This window comes from Suncus etruscus, chromosome 6 (assembly GCF_024139225.1).
Source record: "Suncus etruscus isolate mSunEtr1 chromosome 6, mSunEtr1.pri.cur, whole genome shotgun sequence".
Lineage (NCBI taxonomy): Eukaryota > Metazoa > Chordata > Mammalia > Eulipotyphla > Soricidae > Suncus > Suncus etruscus.
In genome coordinates, this window is record NC_064853.1 from 13,024,071 (window position 1) to 13,041,124 (window position 17,054).

General features: G+C 45.1%; 1 protein-coding gene across 4 annotated transcripts in view; it reads right to left on the bottom strand.

Annotated features, from left to right (window-relative positions):
- The window catches only part of DNAJC6 (DnaJ heat shock protein family (Hsp40) member C6), a 155,206-nt gene that overhangs the window by 55,267 nt on the left and 82,885 nt on the right, over positions 1 to 17,054 (bottom strand). For all 4 annotated transcript variants that reach the window (XM_049774389.1, XM_049774388.1, XM_049774390.1 and 1 more), the window contains exon 2: positions 118 to 268. In XM_049774389.1, coding sequence (XP_049630346.1) covers positions 118 to 268 — 151 coding nt within the window. The remainder of the gene's footprint in view (positions 1 to 117; positions 269 to 17,054) is intronic.

Genomic DNA, 17,054 nt, shown 5'->3' on the forward strand with positions numbered 1-17,054 from the left:
AAGCTGTGGTTTCTGGGGGACTTGAGAGCAAGGCTGCAAGGATGATATCTACCCAGGACATCTGGGAGATATCAGCAGGTCCTCTGCTCCTGCACAGAGCTCTCCAAATGTCCTTACCTGGACACAGACTGTATAACCCGAGAAGATGTGTCTTTGAGCGTGTCCTTCAGGTTGTCCTTGAGGTTACTAAACAGTCTCCCAGCACCTCCTTTCACCATGTCGAAAAGACCACCTGCATAGCTGGGCTCCATGTCTGGAGACGAGGCACCTGGAAGAGAGGAGGAGGATGAGGATGAGATGAAGTGGGCTCCACTAGAAATGATCCCACCATACACAGAGGCCATATTTCCATCTTTAGTGGACACCCTAAAATAATGTCCATTCTTGGAACTTAAAGATTCTGGGGCCCGGAGAGATAGCACAGTGGCGTTTGCCTTGCAAGCAGCCAATCCAGGACCAAAGGTGGTTGGTTCGAATCCCGGTGTCCCATATGGTCCCCCGTGCCTGCCAGGAGCTATTTCTGAGTAGACAGCCAGGAGTAACCCCTGAGCATCGCCGGGTGTGACCCAAAAACAAAAACAAAAAAAAAAAAGATTCTGGTTGACAGCACTGTTGTTGGCTCTCAGAGATCAAACTAGTCCCTCACAAAGTGCCCAATTGGAATGCAGGCCCAATTGTAAGACTTTGTTTTAAAAGTCAAAACACCAGAAGTGTCTTCTTAATATTGTTTAGGCGAGTTCATCTTGGAGCAGTCATATTTTCATCTTGGAACAGATAAGAATGTGAAATGATTTTCTTTTTTGTTTTTGTTTTTTTGGGCCACAACTAGTGGCACTCAGGGGTTACTCCTGGCTCTGCACTCATAAATCACTCCTGGCAGGCTTGGGAGACCATATGGGATGTCGGGAATCAAACTGGATTCATCCTGGGTTGGCCACATGCAAGGCAAACGCCCTAGAGTTGTGCTATCACTCCAGCCCCAGGCAATGATTTTCACCTATTCCTTTTCACTCTTTTAGCATAGGTACTAGGTATTTTGAAATAGATGTTTTGAAATGGCCTGCATTATCCTCTTCCCAAGAGGTCTCTGTTGAAGAGCAGAAGCCAACTTAGCAGAAAATCCAGGGCCTTCCCTGTCTTTGAGGATGTGGGCTGTTTGAAATGGCTGTTCTTGGGCCAATCAGGCCAATCATGGAGAAATAGCCCATGAAGGGCCTTTCCAGCACTGTATAGGCCTGGAATGCAGGGTGGACATCAGGATTATTTTTCAAGTATTTTGAGTTCTCTCTTATACATTCATAAAATTGTACTTTTCTGGCTCCTTGTGATTAGTTCTAATCAACTTCAGCAACATCAACATTTTGAATCAAATACTTCTTTGGTTTGGGGGTGCTGGAGAGTGGGGGAGAGATACTATGCCCATAGGAGAAACTTTAACCATTTTCCTACTGCAAGTCATAACAATTATAATGTCTTTAGCCACCAACCAAAGTACCCTAGCTGATAACCACCATCCTGGACTATGATACATGAATAGAGGACGATTTGTTAGCTCAGCGAGACTTTTCATACTCATACTTTCAGGCCTGTGTATATGGTCATATACATCAAGTGCACATATACAGAGCATATACATGTGCTAAATGGTACAGTAAACATATATTTTATATATGCTAATATCTATCAAATGGAGGCACTACATCAATTATTCCTCAACTAAAAATTGCATCAATATGGACAGCTAGAGAAAGAAACATGTAAACTAAAATGTCTTAAGGGTCCATAAAGATAGTGAATTGGGTAGGGCACTTATTTAGCACACAACTGACCTGAGTTCAATCCTCAGTGTTCCAAAGAGTTCCTCAAGCCCTACAAGAAGAGAATCCTGAGCACAGAACCAGGGTTAAGTCCTGAGCATTTGCCAGGTATGGCTCAAAAAACAAACATTATGTCTAAAAAGAAATCAACCACGTCAATGTATAGGGGTTTTTTTTGTTTGTTTGTTTTTTCTTCACATCTGGTGATGTTCAGGGCTTACTCCTGACTCTGCATTCAGGAATTACTCCTGGAAGGGCTCCGGGGACCACAAGGGATATGTTGGGAGTGAACCCAGGTTCACTGCATGCAAAGCAAATGTCCTACCCGTTGTATTATACATTGTCCCCAATGTATAGCTTATGTTTGGAATATATTTGGGGGGCCGGAGAGATGGCATGGAGATAAGGCGTTTGCCTTGCATGCAGAAGGATGATGATTCAAATCCCGGCATCCCATATGGTCTCCTAAGCCTGTCAGGAGCAATTTCTGAGCATAGAGCCAGGAGTAACCCTAAGCGCAGCCGGGTGTGACCCCAAAACCAAAAAAAAAAAAGAAATATATTTCAGATAGAATAAATTCATCCTATGTTTGGGAGCAGTTAGAATGTAGGCAATTACATATATGAACATACATATCTTCATCGAGCAGGTGACTGGTTTCATCAAGTCTTACTGCAGAAGCCTACAAGTATGAATGCCTAAGTCAATATTAGGTGCCGATCTGAAAATAAGGCTCTACACATTATTGCAAACAACCAGTCCTGGAGGATGAACCAATAGATGGACACAAGGACAAATATCAAGGTCAAGCCCGACTGGCCTCTGCAGTGTATCCAGGACTCCACCTGAACTTGAATGTGAATACAATGTCACACGGTTGTGGCAGGAAGCATGTCTGCTATCCTTAACTGACAAGCAAGGAAATGGAGATGCAGAGATGAAAGCAGCTCATCAAAGGTCTCAGTTCTCTAGTGGGAGAATCAAAAATCCATTCACAGGGGGCAGAACAATAGCACAGCAGTAGGGCATTTGCCTTGCATGTGGCCAACCAGAGACAGACCCGGGTTCAATTCCTAGCAGCCTATATGGTCCCCTAAGCCTGCCAGGAGCAATTTCTGAGTGCAGAGCCAGGAGTAACCCCTGCATATCAGCAGTGTGAGCCCCCCCAAAAAATAACCAAAAAAATCCAATCACAAACCTGCATAACCCCCAAGCCTGGGCTGACCCTCCTCCACCTCCTCCTAGACAGCTCCATGACAGCCTGCAGGTCCAGTGACTGTGCTTAGGAAGGTCCTGGGCTTGCATATGTACTCTCACTGCTCTCTTCTCCCTGGGTCTCTACTCATACATGCACATGTGAACACACATGCCCGTGCATAACACACCTTTCACTATGGGCTGCTCTTGGTCGAAGGAATCCACACTACAAACACCCTCCTAAATCACTGCATCCTTCAGAAACCACCAAGGCAACCACAATGTGGTAGCAGGCGAAGCTACCCACAGGTCTACATTTTACACACACATACACACATACACAGACACACACACAGACACACACACACACACACACACACACACACACACACCTATCCTTCTGAACAAGATACCGGGATCAGGGCAGCTTCATAGGCCTGGCAAGAGCTACAAACCTGAGCATGCTCTCTTGGATTCAGGGTCCCTGGGAAACAGGGAATAGAGCACCCCTTTAAATACAACCCACTGTCTTCCCATCTTTCACAGAATACAGATAGATAATCTCTGCATCTTCAGCCCAGCCTAATAGTGTTCGGACATATTCCTACTCTAATGGAATGCTCTAATGCCAACTACTGGATTCACCAGAACTTGCTCTGACTTTCAGGCTCCAGCCAGGACAGAACTCAAGAGGTGTTGACCTAGGGAAGAGGAACCTATTGAGATTATCTAACACTAATTGGTATCGTGACTCACATGTTGCCCTCTGTGCATGGGGTCCCAGAAAAAATGGGAGTCACTAATTACAGTTTGTCTGTAACCCCCAGAAAACCTGGGGTACATCAGATAAGTGGGACACAGACAGAGGAGGAGGCAAGGAACAAATGTTGTCCTGCCAGTTCTCTTTGGGAGACACTCTGGCTTCAGAATGAGCAAAGTGAAGACTATAGGCACCAATTCCCCAAAGGCTATTTGGGCCTTAGTGAGCTGAGAAAGGCGGGAGAGATCCAGAAATGACACAGCAAAGACAGGACATAGTCAAAGAGTGATTGGCAGAAAATGGATACAGATTTACAACAGGGGTCAAGAAACCAGGATCCAGACCAGAGAAATCATACAGCAGGTAGGGTACTTGCCTTGCATGCAGTCAACCTGGGTTCAATGCCTGGCATCTCATATGGTCCTCGAAATACAACCATCTGAGTGCAGAGCCAGGAGTAAGCCCTGAGCACCTCCGGGTGAGGCTCCAAACCCCACACACACATACAGAGAGCGAGAAAGAGAGAGAAAACCAAGATCCACAGGCTTCCCTACACACATACCATGTAAAACAGGGATTAAAGACTCCTTTTTGGCCAACGGTCAAAGTATTAATACTTTGCAGACCTCGTCTTCACAACTCAGACTTACACTCTGCCTTGTAACACAAAGGCAGCCAAACATAATGTGCAAGTGAATGAGAATTTTGAATTCTAGAACAACTTTAATAGATGGTGAAATTCAGCTTTCAGATACTACTTTCCTTAGTCTGTGCTCTTTGACGAATCAAAGGTGGGGGTGCACCTGACAGTACTCAGGGCTTACTCCTAAATTTGTGCTCAGGGATCACTCTTAGAGGTGCTGGGGAGCATGTAGAATACTGGGGATAAAATCTGAGTTGGCAGCATGCAAGGCACTATGCTAATAAAATTTGTGTTTGCTCCTTCAACAGCTGTAGAAGCCTCCCCTCTATATTCATCAAAGGTCACAGCCTCAAGTCCAGGGTCCTTCCTGGGCTCCCCAACTTGAATCTACCTGAGTGTAGAGTCTTTCTTTTTCTAGGACCCAAGACCTTATTGACCCCTACCGAGTATCTGCCTCCACTGATATAAATTCTATGGAAAGTAGCATGTAAAGTAGCATGGGAAAGTCAGCAGCAAAGTTCTGAGGACATCATTCTTGCTCTGGAGTCCACTAACCCTCCACAATGCCACTTTGCCCAGTTCACCTTCCCTTCTTCTGTAAAGTCTCCACTACCTGTCTGGAGTTGCCACTCACACAGTTAGCATCAGCTTGTCAAAAGCTGGATGGAGAAGCCACAGTTTTTGTTGCTAGATTTGGCTTTTGAGCCCCACTCAGCTGTTCTTGAGACTTACTCCTAACTCAGCTCTCAGGGATCACTCCTGGCAGGGCTTGGACATCAAATCCAGGTTGGCCACAAGCCATACAAGGACCTTACACATTGTACTATCTCTCTGACTCCAAAAACCTCATTTTGACCTTATGGCCCCTTCATCCTCCTTTTCACCAAGGGGATATTTGGGGGAGGCCACACCCAGGAATGCTTAAGGGCTACTCCTAATATTGCTTTCAGGAATTACTCCTGGCAGAAGATAACCATATTTTGACCATTTGTGCAGATTCTAATTGAGATTACAGGGCAGAAAATCTAGGGGGATATTTTCCTCTGTGACAAGTGACCTCAGTGTCCAGAGTTCATAACAATAAAACATTTAAGAACTGGTCCAATTGGGGCCAGCGCGGTGGCGCTAGAGGTAAGATGTCTGCCTTGCCAGCGCTAGCCTAGGATGGATGGCAGTTCGATCCCCCGACGTCCCATATGGCCCCCCAAGCCAGGAGCGACATCTGAGCGCATAGCCAGGAGTAACCCCAGAGCGTCACCGGGTGTGGCCCAAAAACCAAAATAAAAAACAAAACAAAAAAAAAAAAGAATTGGTTCAATAATGGGCTGGAGTGAGAGCAAAGCAGTCGAGCATTCACTTTGCACGCAGCTCACTCGGGACAGATGCAGGTTCAATCCCCAGCATCCCATATGGTCCCCCGAGCCTGCCAGGAGCAATTTCTGAGTGCAGAGCTAAGAGAAGCCCCTGAGTTCCACCGGGTGTGGCCCAAAAAGAAATAAAAGGAATTGGTCCAATAACATAGATTTACACATAAATATCAATGCTGCTCAATAGAGGCCAGAATGAAGCATTAAAGCAAAGAATTTGCATGTGCTGATGCAGGATCTGTAGAAAAAGGCAAATACCCCCAAACTTCTTTTATTTTTTCTGATTCACCTGGTGTACCTGCTGTTGAACAGAAGCTCTTTAGACAAGTACCATAGCAAGGGCCATTATTTTAGGGCCAGGGATATAAAAAGAGGCGAGGAACCAATTTAGCAGGTAAAAGTGTATCCTTGAGAGACAGTTCTGGAGCTGGATAGCCTAGAGGTTTGAATAATGGACCAGAATTTATTACAGTCCCGTCAGTCAAAGGAAGTCTTTGAAGAGTATCACTGGCGATAGTGAAGAGGATTGTTGATGGAAAAGGTCCCCAAATACCTCTAGTCTCATGCCAGATTTGTTTTAAGCACCCAGTACCCAATGATTTCCGGGGACTCTGGGAATGGAAAGCATAGAGCCCCAAAAGCTCAGTTCCCTGCTAATTAGGCAACTTGAGGGTGGGAAGGACCCATGTTTTTTGCTCAGTTTCAGGAATGATCAATCAGAAAAAACACAGATGGTGAGGTGAGAGGCCAAAGTCAGGAAACCAGATCAACTTCTTCGCAAAGACTTGGTTCTTTCGCTCACATCACACCAACACCAAACTTCTTTTTGTGAGTGTATATGGGGGATGGGGAGGAGCATACTCAGCAGCGCTTGGGGGTTACTCCTAGCTCTACGTTTAGAAATTACTGCTGACAGGCTCAGGGGACCATATGGGATGCTGGAAATTGAACCCATCTGTGTCAGGGCTGACAGACCCAAGAAGCACTCTACAAAGCAGGGGCAGATAATACTTGCAGCCCATCTGTGCATGGGCTGGGGTAGAACAAGACAGAGATGATGAGCGTCTGTCAGCTGCACGGCCACCCATGCATGCATGCTTGTGTGTTCCCAAGCATTGTGAAGGATGTTCTTCTTGGAAAAAACACGAGAAAGGTAAATGAAGCATCCAAAAATCTTTATCTCAGAACTTCTGGATTCATTCAAAAATTCAGGAGGGGCCAGGCGATGGCGCTAGAGGTAAGGTGCCTGCCTTGCCTGTGCTAGCCTTGGACGGACCACGGTTCGATCCCCCGGCATCCCATATGGTCCCCCAAGCCAGGAGCGACTTATGAGCGCATAGCCAGGAGTAACCCCTGAGCATCACCAGATGTGCCCCCCCCCCCAAAAAAAAAATCAGGAGAAATTGGGCCAAAGCAATAGCACAGCAGATAGGGTGTTTATCTTACATGCTCTGAACTGGGTTCGATCCCCAGGATCCCATTTGGTCTCCTGAGCCTTCTGGGAATAATTTCTGAGTGAAGAGACAGGAATAACCATTTAGTATTGCTGGGTGTGACCCAACCCCCCAAAATATTTCAGAGGAAAGATCAGGAAGGAGCAAGAGTACAGCAGGTAGGATGTTTGTCTTGGGAAAACATGTAAATGACCCCACACCTTATTCCCAGCACCATATGTGATCCCAAGTATTGCTTAGAGTGATCCTTAAGCACAGAGTCAAGAATAATTCCTAAGTTCCACTGGGTGTGATCCTAAAACAAACAAAAACAAAGGAAAGGAAACATGGAAAAACATGATCTCCCCTTCTTCCCAGATAACCAGATTTTTTTTTTTGGTTGTTCTTTTTCGTTTTGTTTTATTTTTGGACCACACCTGGCAGCACTTCAGGGTGATACCCAGCTCTGCACTCAGGAATCCCTCCTGGCAATGTTTTGGAGACCATACAGGATGCTGAGGATCAAACCAGGTCTGCCACCTGCAAGACAAATGCCCTACCAGTTGTGCTATCACTTTGGCCCTGCAGATCTCCCAATTCTTTACATTTAACACCTCTGTGCCTTTGCAACTCAGACCTTCATAACTTGACTTGCTGATGGTAGAAGGGCTCCCCAACTTACCCAGCCTTTTGCCACCACCCTCAGAAAAAAGAAAGCACTCAGCACCCCACTAGAGATCTATCCTCTTTAAGCAAAATTGCTCCCTGGACTTGCTACCATCCCTGGCATCATTCCAGTAATCAGTGGAGGTTGGTATCAACATTTTGGGAAACACTGGAGCAGAACGTAGACCAGCCACTGAGACACTGAAATCCTTCCCTCTTCTGACATGGCTTCACATGTGAATCTGAGTGCTCAAGTGGACTCCCTCCCTCACCTCCTGCCTGGGACAGCTCACCAAGCAAAGGAAAGGGGGTTGTGGGGAGCTCCCCAGGAAGGAACTGTGCTTGCTGTCTCTCTGGCTTCATTATGCTTCACTAATTCTGACCAGACTGGCAGGGTTTTCACTGTAAATCATGACCGTGGAAATCCTAAAATAAAAACAAGATTAATGATGTGACCTCAATCCTGGCGTGAGGGACGGTTAATTGAAAATGGGGGAGTTAATTGAATTCTGAGCATTGACAGCGCTGGCAAGTGAATGACATTTCCTGAGACCAGATTCTTCGGCCCCAAATGTACCCAGATAACTCAGAGAAGTGATTGAGTGAGAGGCAAGGAATGACAAGCTGCTGGTATCCAGCTCTCCATACTCACAGGAGTCTCCAGGCTTGCTTTGGAATAATCACCTCATCTCAGTCCCTGAGACCAGATTCTTCGGCCCCAAATGTACGCAGATAACTCAGAGAAGCGATTGAGTGAGAGGCAAGGAATGACAAGCTGCTGGTATCCAGCTCTCCATACTCACAGGAGTCTCCAGGCTTGCTTTGGAATAATCACCTCATCTCAGTCCCTGAGACCAGATTCTTCGGCCCCAAATGTACCCAGATAACTCAGAGAAGCGATTGAGTGAGAGGCAAGGAATGACAAGCTGCTGGTATCCAGCTCTCCATACTCACAGGAGTCTCCAGGCTTGCTTTGGAATAATCACCTCATCTCAGTCCCTTGCCTTGTCTTCTTCATGCCTCACCCCAATGCAGCAGTTAGAACATACGTCTGGCAAGCACCAGGCTTGGTTCAATTTTCCACACATGTCCCCCACCACCAACATAGCCAGGTGTAGCCCTGAAGAACCCAAGTATCCCTGGTACTTCGGGGTCCACCAGCTTTGCATCTTTGGGCCTTTGTGCTGAATCAATGGCCAAGTTAGCCAAGAATCGCCAGTGGGATTTCCAGAACTCTTGAGCACCACTTTAGATGACCCTCTCCTCTCCAAAAAGGTATCATAGTTTTACACCACATCTCCATCATGTATTTGTCTACCTATCTTGGTGTTTATGCAAAGGTGAATGTGCAGAGAACAGTTGGAAGCTGACATTACCATTGGGCCTCGGAAAACAGCTGCAAGGCTGCTCCCTCCCAGCTGTGATGTCAGAGGCTATACACATGGCAGAGGCCAGGGGCTGCATTGCCAGGGCCTGTCTCAGCTTTTGTCCTCAATGTCACTGAAGCCTCTCGGGCACATTGTCACGTCACCATGTAAACGTGACGGTTTTTCTCTTTCACAGATGAAGGCGCAGCACACAAGGTCACACACCACGCAGCTGTTTCCCTCAAATCTTGGGTTCTTTACATGGTGTTGTGTGGTCTCTTACCTGTTTGTTAAAGGCTTAAAATTTCCAAGGGAAATGGTCAAACCCAAAAGCTTTGGTAGTGATCAGAGAAAGCCCTCCTGTGAATGAGCTATGAATATTTTTAGGACCAACTCTAAAAGCTAAAGAGAAAAAGGAAGAAAAACCTGTGACGTGTAGATTGTGGGGAAGGCAACGAGAGTGAAAAGTTTCTTTCCAAGAGTTTGACAGGGGAGAGAGGAAAGCCAAGGCTACTTTTGCTGGGGTCCCACACAGACTTAGGGATCCCACAAAAAGTCATGTCAGTAATGGAAATGCTCGGTTTCTCAGCTATATGTTCTCTAAAAATGGCCTGTTTTGGGACTGGAGCCATAGCATAGTGGTAGAGTGTTTGCCTTGCAAACAGCCAATCTTGGATGGACCCTGGTTAGAATCCCAGCATCCCATATGGTTGCCTGAGTCTACCAGGGGAGATTTTTGAGCGCAGAACCAGGAGTATTCCCTGAGCACTGCCAGGTGGTCCCAAAACAAAAACAAAACTAAACTAAAAGGTCTAGTTCATAAAAATAGAGTAGATCTGAAGTTACTAGAGATGTAGTGAGGGTAGTAAGGAAAATCCCCATCTTACTTAGAGATATAAACTTGGAACAGATGGTAAATAAGTCCTAGAGAGTGAATACACAGCATGGTGAAAGCAGACAAGAATATGGGATTATGGGGTACAGGTGGGAGGGTGTGTCCCCTAAACACAGCCATCCTGAGTTAAATGGCATTCCATATGGTCCCTCAAGCACCGTCAAGAGTGATTCCCGAATGAAGAAACAGAAGTAACCCCTGAGAATTGCTAAGTGTGCCCCCAAAAATGAATATGAAATTACAGTCACCCAACTTAATAAACATAAAAGAAATATACTACATGTGGTCACAGAGGTGCTATCACACCATAGCAATGACATAACTATATCATGATATAAACGTTTATTAGATATGAGGCCGGAGCAATAGCACCATGGTAGGGCATTTGCCTCGCATGTGGCTGACCCAGGAACGATCTGGGTTCGATCCCTGGCATCCCATATGGTCCCACCGAGCCAGGAGTGATTTCTGAGTGCATAGCCAGGAGTAACCCATGAGTGTCACTGTAGTGGCCAAAAAGACCCAAAAAATTTATTACAGGTCAGAGTGGTCGTGCAAGTGGTAGGGTGTTTATTTGCCTTGCACGCACTATCTTAGGACAAACCACAGTTTGATCCCCCGATGTCCCATGTGGTTCCCTAAACCAGGAGCAATTTCTGTGTGCATAGCCAGGAGTAACCCCTGAGTATCACCGTGTGTAGCCCAAAAAGGAAAAAAAAATTATTAGATGAGCAAAGTGGAAACTTTGTTTAATATGTGAAATATAGGTTAATTATTTTAACTCTTCCTTATAGTTGCATTTTTTGTTTTGCTTTTTGGTGTTTGGCCACAGCACCTGGTGCTAGGGGCTCACTCCTAGCCCACCAGGTGATCAGGGAGGAGTGAAAGATTGAAGATGAGATTTAAAAACAAGGTCTGATCTGCTCGACCCATAAAACAACTTCTGCCAGAGGGCCTGCTTGCTCATGCTGGTGGCTATAAGGTTTTATGCTCTGAGTGCCTGTTTCTGTGCTTTGACAATACATAGGATTGTCCTTCCCACATGACATATACAGGAACCAGAAGGTTCCTGCTTGCCTGGCTGTGACCTTGAGCAGCTTGAGCCCAAACTTTCTCTGCTCATCCCATCCCAGCAGGCTGTGCATCAACTATAAGAATGACCTGTCCACTTCACACCCTGCCCTTGCCTCTGATCTTCAGAACAGCCATCAAGACAGATGCTTGCCCACATCCAGATGAAAGAACAAGGCACAGAAAGGAATTAAACACTTCATGGGATTGTGCAGCTGATGAATCACTGAGCTGGGAATTGGGCCTTGAGCTCTGTCTGAGGCCCTGGGCTCAGCTGAAAGCATGGACTCTTTCCCTGGTAGATTCTTGCAGCAGATCGCTGGAGACCTCTGCCTTCAGCCAGTTAGACCACTTCTCTAGAGCTGTTTCCACATCTTCAGGGTACATGACAGAGCTTGGGCCTCTGGGATATGAGGCAGCCAGAAACGTGCCAATGCAATAGGGAAGCCACTGGCTTCCTGCTTCTCTGGGCTTCCCCATTCCCAAGACCTTTTGTGTAGCTGTCAGGGCCCATGCTGGAAATCTCAGTGCTCTGCTCAAGCTATTTGAACCTAAAAAACACCCAGGAGGACACAGCTTATGGCTGATTGGCTTCTTAGTGCTCAAGGGAGAAAGGGCCCTGTGCTTGTGCCTTTGATACTCAGAGAAGTTAACAATGGTCAAGGCTCTGGATAGGTTTTTGCAGAAGACTCAGAGCTCAAATTAGCTACTTGATTCTTGGAGTTCTTGTTTTCTTTTGTTTTGTTTTGGGCCACACTCAGATTCTCAGGGATCTGCACTCAGAATTCACTCCTGGTGGATTCATGGGAGCATATGGGATGTCAGGAATCCAATTCTAGCTTCATTTGAAAAAGTAGTCTGAGCAGCTGCCAGTAGGAAAGCCTCCCTGCTTCTGTGGACCAGGTAGACTTAGGCCATAGCAAGAGGTTATATTAGGGTCAGAGAGTTACCACAGGGCTTAAGACATTTGCTTTGTAGGTAGTTCAATTTCCAGTTCAATCCCTACCAGTGCTGATGGTTCCCCTAAGAACCACCAGGTTCAAGCATGAAGCATTCAGCCTACACAGGATAAGTATAGCCAGAAGAGACCTCAGGACCTACTTAAGAACTACTTAAGAAGCTTCCCCAAAAAAGGTCCCTAACTTGATTTAGGCATAAAAGCCAACCTGACAGCCAGAAACACTTTCACACCAAGACAGTGGCCAGAAAACATCACTTATCTCTAAAGGAAGCTGGGACCCTTGGAGAAAAGGTTGATTCAAGACAAAATTGCAAGAGGAGGCTGGCATGCCTGTAAGCCAGAGTCGGAGGCACTGAGTCAGTCAAAACAACTCAGGGCCAGTCGAGCAGGTTCTTACTAGCCAAATCATGGGCCTCTGTGTCTGAGTGAACTGACTCAGACTGCAATCTCCATATGCTGACAACAGGATTCCTCAGCAGAAGAGCACAAGAGAAAGAGAAGCTCTTTTACTCACGTGGGGAGAAGGGAGATTTGGGACACTGGTGATGGGAATGTTGCATTGGTGATGGGTGGTGTTCTTTACATGACTGAAACTCAAACACAATCATGTTTGTAATCAAGGTGTTTAAAGAAAATATTTAAAATAAAAAATAATAAAATAAAATAAAACATTTGGACAAAAAAAAAGGAGTTCTTGAAATGAGTGATCACAGATACTCATTGTTACCTTACAAAACACCTTTGAGTTATTTCTAGTCACATCAACGCTTCTTTATATCCATGTTTTAAATTACTATCTTTAAGCACCATGGTTACAAACATGTCTGTAGCTGAGTTTCAGTCATAAAAAGCATTGGTGAATGGGGTGTACTTTACATATGCATGTTTTTAATTAACAGGAAAGTTTTTAATTAAACAACATACAAATCCCTTATAAAAGAACCTATCAACATGATATAATCAAACTTGAGGTGATATAAAATTGTGCAGCTTCAGGGGGATTGGAGAAATCAAATAGCCCAAAGGCATTCTGAGAGCACAAGAAGGTTGACATGGAAGAGAAATTACCACAGGTAGGCACTAACCTTGCACGCAGCAGTATTAGGTTTAATCCCCAGCACCCCATATGGTCCCCCAAGCTCCACCAGGAGCAGAGCCAGAAATAAACCCCCCCCCAAAAAGTTTAAGCTTCTATGTTTTTCTGGAGATATGACCTTAATCATAGTAACATCTGAGCTGGAGCTTTGGTTCTGTCACCTGCCTACAAAGCTATAATCTTGAGCAAGTTAATGACCCCAGTCTCCTCCCTCATAAAATAAAGAGCATTATATATTCAACTCATATGGTAACATTAAAAATGAAAGAAAATGTTATTTGTTGGCTTACTTAGTAAACTAAAAATAAGACATTGATGGGTTTTTAACTCATGGCCAATGCCAAAGAGCGTACAATAAGAAGATCAAGTTCTTCCCAAAGAGAACACAGGTTCTCCACCTAAGGGTCTATTTATTTCAGCCAGCTGTTATTTTTACTGCTTTTGGAAGCACATCAGAAGTATCTCTGCTGAGTTTGAGCAAATGGCCAAGAAGTCCAGAATGTACCATTAACTGTACTATTACGTTCCCACAATTAATTGCTGGTCTTGGGTTATTTTTGCTGACATTTTTTTCCCAAAGAACCTCTTGGTTGCTAGGTTACCAACCTTAATATAAATAACTTCTTAGCATTCATTCTAATAAGAACCCAGGAGTCCAAACTGGGTCACATGAACTATCCACTGCTACCTGATGGACAAGAGCCAGTAGCTGCACATAGTGAGACTCCTCTTACTATAAAGAAAGGAAAGACCACAGATCCCAGAGCCCATACAGTCCCACTGCAAACAGCACACCTTTGAGAACATTCCAGTTTCCTGTAATTTCTGTCAATTCTAGGTTTAAGATTCGGATGGGATCCTTGGATTGCCAGTCTTCTAAGTGTTAGAATGGATTGAATGGAGAAAGGATTACCTAACTATTTTTCACAAACCACTAATATGAAAACTATCTCTTTCCTTTGGGGTTTTTGGGGGGTAGGTCCAGGAGGGTACAGGGGTACTGAGGAATAAGGCAGTCTTGGTATAAACCCAGGATCTTCAAATACCAAACATGTATGCCAGCCCTGAAAGCTATTTCCCTAGCCCAACTGCTCTTTTATCTCCAAGTTCCTCATGGACCTCTTATGGACCAAGAATATTCTGGGAAGAAGTTGTGGCTCATCCCATCTCCAAAGGTGAGTTTAAAGAAAAGAATAGCCATCAAAGAACATATTATCACATGCTAACATAAGACAAAAGTCCAATTTCAGGAGCATAAAATTATTTGCCCAGCTCTCCTGGTGGCTTGTCCAAAAAACAGCCATCCAGTCCCCTTGGGGGGAAGAAAGCCTTCTGTCCCACTCGGCATCAAACAAATTTGAGAATCCTAAATCCTAAGGAGTTTGTTTCTGGCCTAGAATCCATTTTCCCTACGTGAGGCACTTACTTTTGCTCTTCTAGCTAGAAACTGTTCCAGATTCTTTCGCAGAATCAATTCCTTTGTTTGTTTGTTTGTTTGTTTGTTTCAGTATTTTTGTTGGTTGGGCAAACCCAGATTGTGTTCAGAGATTACTCCTAGCTCTGTGCTCAGGGTCATTCCTGGCAGTGCTTGGGGGACCATATAGGACCGTATAAAACCATATAAAATGCCGGGGATTGAACACGGATCAGCTGCATGCAAGGCAAATACCCTCCCTGCTGTTTTTGCTTTAGTTCCACCTAAAGATCTTTCTCTAGAAGCTTCATTGCACCCAGAATGGTTCTCTCTCACCACAACCCCATTACCACCCACACACATTGCAATTCAACAATCATTAATTATCAGGAAACAAAAGATTTTCTAGTGCCTGCCGGCAGCACACACCCCTTCCCCAACACATCCTATGTAGGGTTGGAAAAAAGCATTTGACCAGAGGATTATGCTTTCTTTGTAGAGTAACCTCTCATTGATATTAGTCATATGACCCACCCACCATAATGAGATTTTTGAAAATGTTTTCAAAAGAAGAAAAATAAAGTCCTCCAGGAGCTAGAGAGATAGTACAGCAGGTAACTCACTTGCCTTTCTCATGGTCAACCTGGGTTTGATCCCCAGCACCTCATATGAGATACTACCTCCCATCAGGAGTGATACCTGAGCATAGAATCAGGAGTAAGCCCTAAGCACAGCTGGGTGTGGCCCCAAATAAAAACAAACAAACAAAAAACAAAAAAAAAGTGATCCACAAAAGGGAGCCCATATGTGCCTGTGATGGTCCCCTGTGTTTGGCACTAGGCCATCGATTCTTCTGAGACTCCATCTACAACCCAAGGCAGTGACAACCAGGTCACTCAAGTCATGAACCTGAGACAAGCAGCACATTCAGCATCCCTACATGGGGCTGCATCAACCCCATCACAACCACATACAGCAAATTCTATGACCTGTGTTCCTACCTCGGTGCCCTCATCCAGAAGGAGATGCCCTTTAGGAGCAAGGCAGGAAAATGGGAAGACGAAGCAAACCTTTGCCAGCGCAGCCACCAGATAAAATTTTTCCTGGCTGGAGATCATTCTCAGCACATAGGAGGTAGGACCTGCCCCTTCATCTTGGGACTCATAACCTATTTAAGAACAACACTTCCTGCTCAGGTTATAATTACAAGTGTCTGATTATTAAAAGGAACCTGAGAGGGCTTTATGAAGTGTTAATGAGCAACTCCAATTTGTCTGGCATCAAAGTGGGGAAGGCAGTGACCTCAGGCCAGAGCTCGCTCAGATAAAAGGGTGACAGTTTCACCATTTGCTCTGGGATGGGACGTAGTCTTGTGTGGACTGTGTGTCCCGGATCTTGACACTGGAGAGTAACAATAGTACCTACCTCCTCCTCACATTCCTCAGAGAATCAAACAAGATCATGAACATAGTCATTCAGCCAGAACCACCCTTGTCCTGTAAATCATCCAAATGACCGACATAAAGGGCAAGAGAAGAGGCCACTGCTGAATGTTCTCTAGACCTTGTGAGGAAAATAAATGAGATTGTTCCTTGGACGACACCCATGCAAACCTGCAAGAAAGGTGATATTATTGACATAAAGGGCACTGTTCAAAAACAAGAGTCCACTGTGTCCCCCAGGTAAAACCAGAAGAGTCGCAAGCAGCCAATCCAGGACCAAAGGTGGTTGGTTCGAATCCCGGTGTCCCATATGGTCCACCGTGACTGCCAGGAGCTATTTCTGAGCAGACAGCCAAGAGTAACCCCTGAGCACTGCCGGGTGTGGCCCAAAAACCAAAAAAAAAAAAAAAAACCAGAAGAGTCTACAGTGTCACCCAACCTGGCATTGTAAATGAACAAGTAAAGGCAGGCTGCTTGCCAAGAAAAGGCAAGTTCCTATTGAGCCTATGAAGTGCTCCAAGAGCTGAGAGAGCTTCCAGAAATATGTGAAGGAAAATGATTGTTTAAAAAAAAAAAAAAAGAAAGAAAAGGATGCCAAAATGGGCTGGAGAGGACAGTGGGTAGGGCTTTGCCATGTATGCGTCCAATCTCTGGTTGACCCCTTTTGTCCTATATAGCACCCCAAGCCTACCAAGAGAATGATCCCTGAGCACAGCTGGAAGTGGCTCAAAAAAAAAAAAAAAAAAAAAAAAGCCAAAAGAAGGAGACTTGTATCAACTGAAATGCCACCTGTTGCCTGCAGTGACATATATGAGAAGGAGTTGGAACTGCTGGATACCAAACTCTATGAATTCTGGGTAGTTTTGAAAAAAGAAAAAAAAAAACAACCTCTGGATTTTTGTGTGTGTGTGTGTGTGTGTGTGTG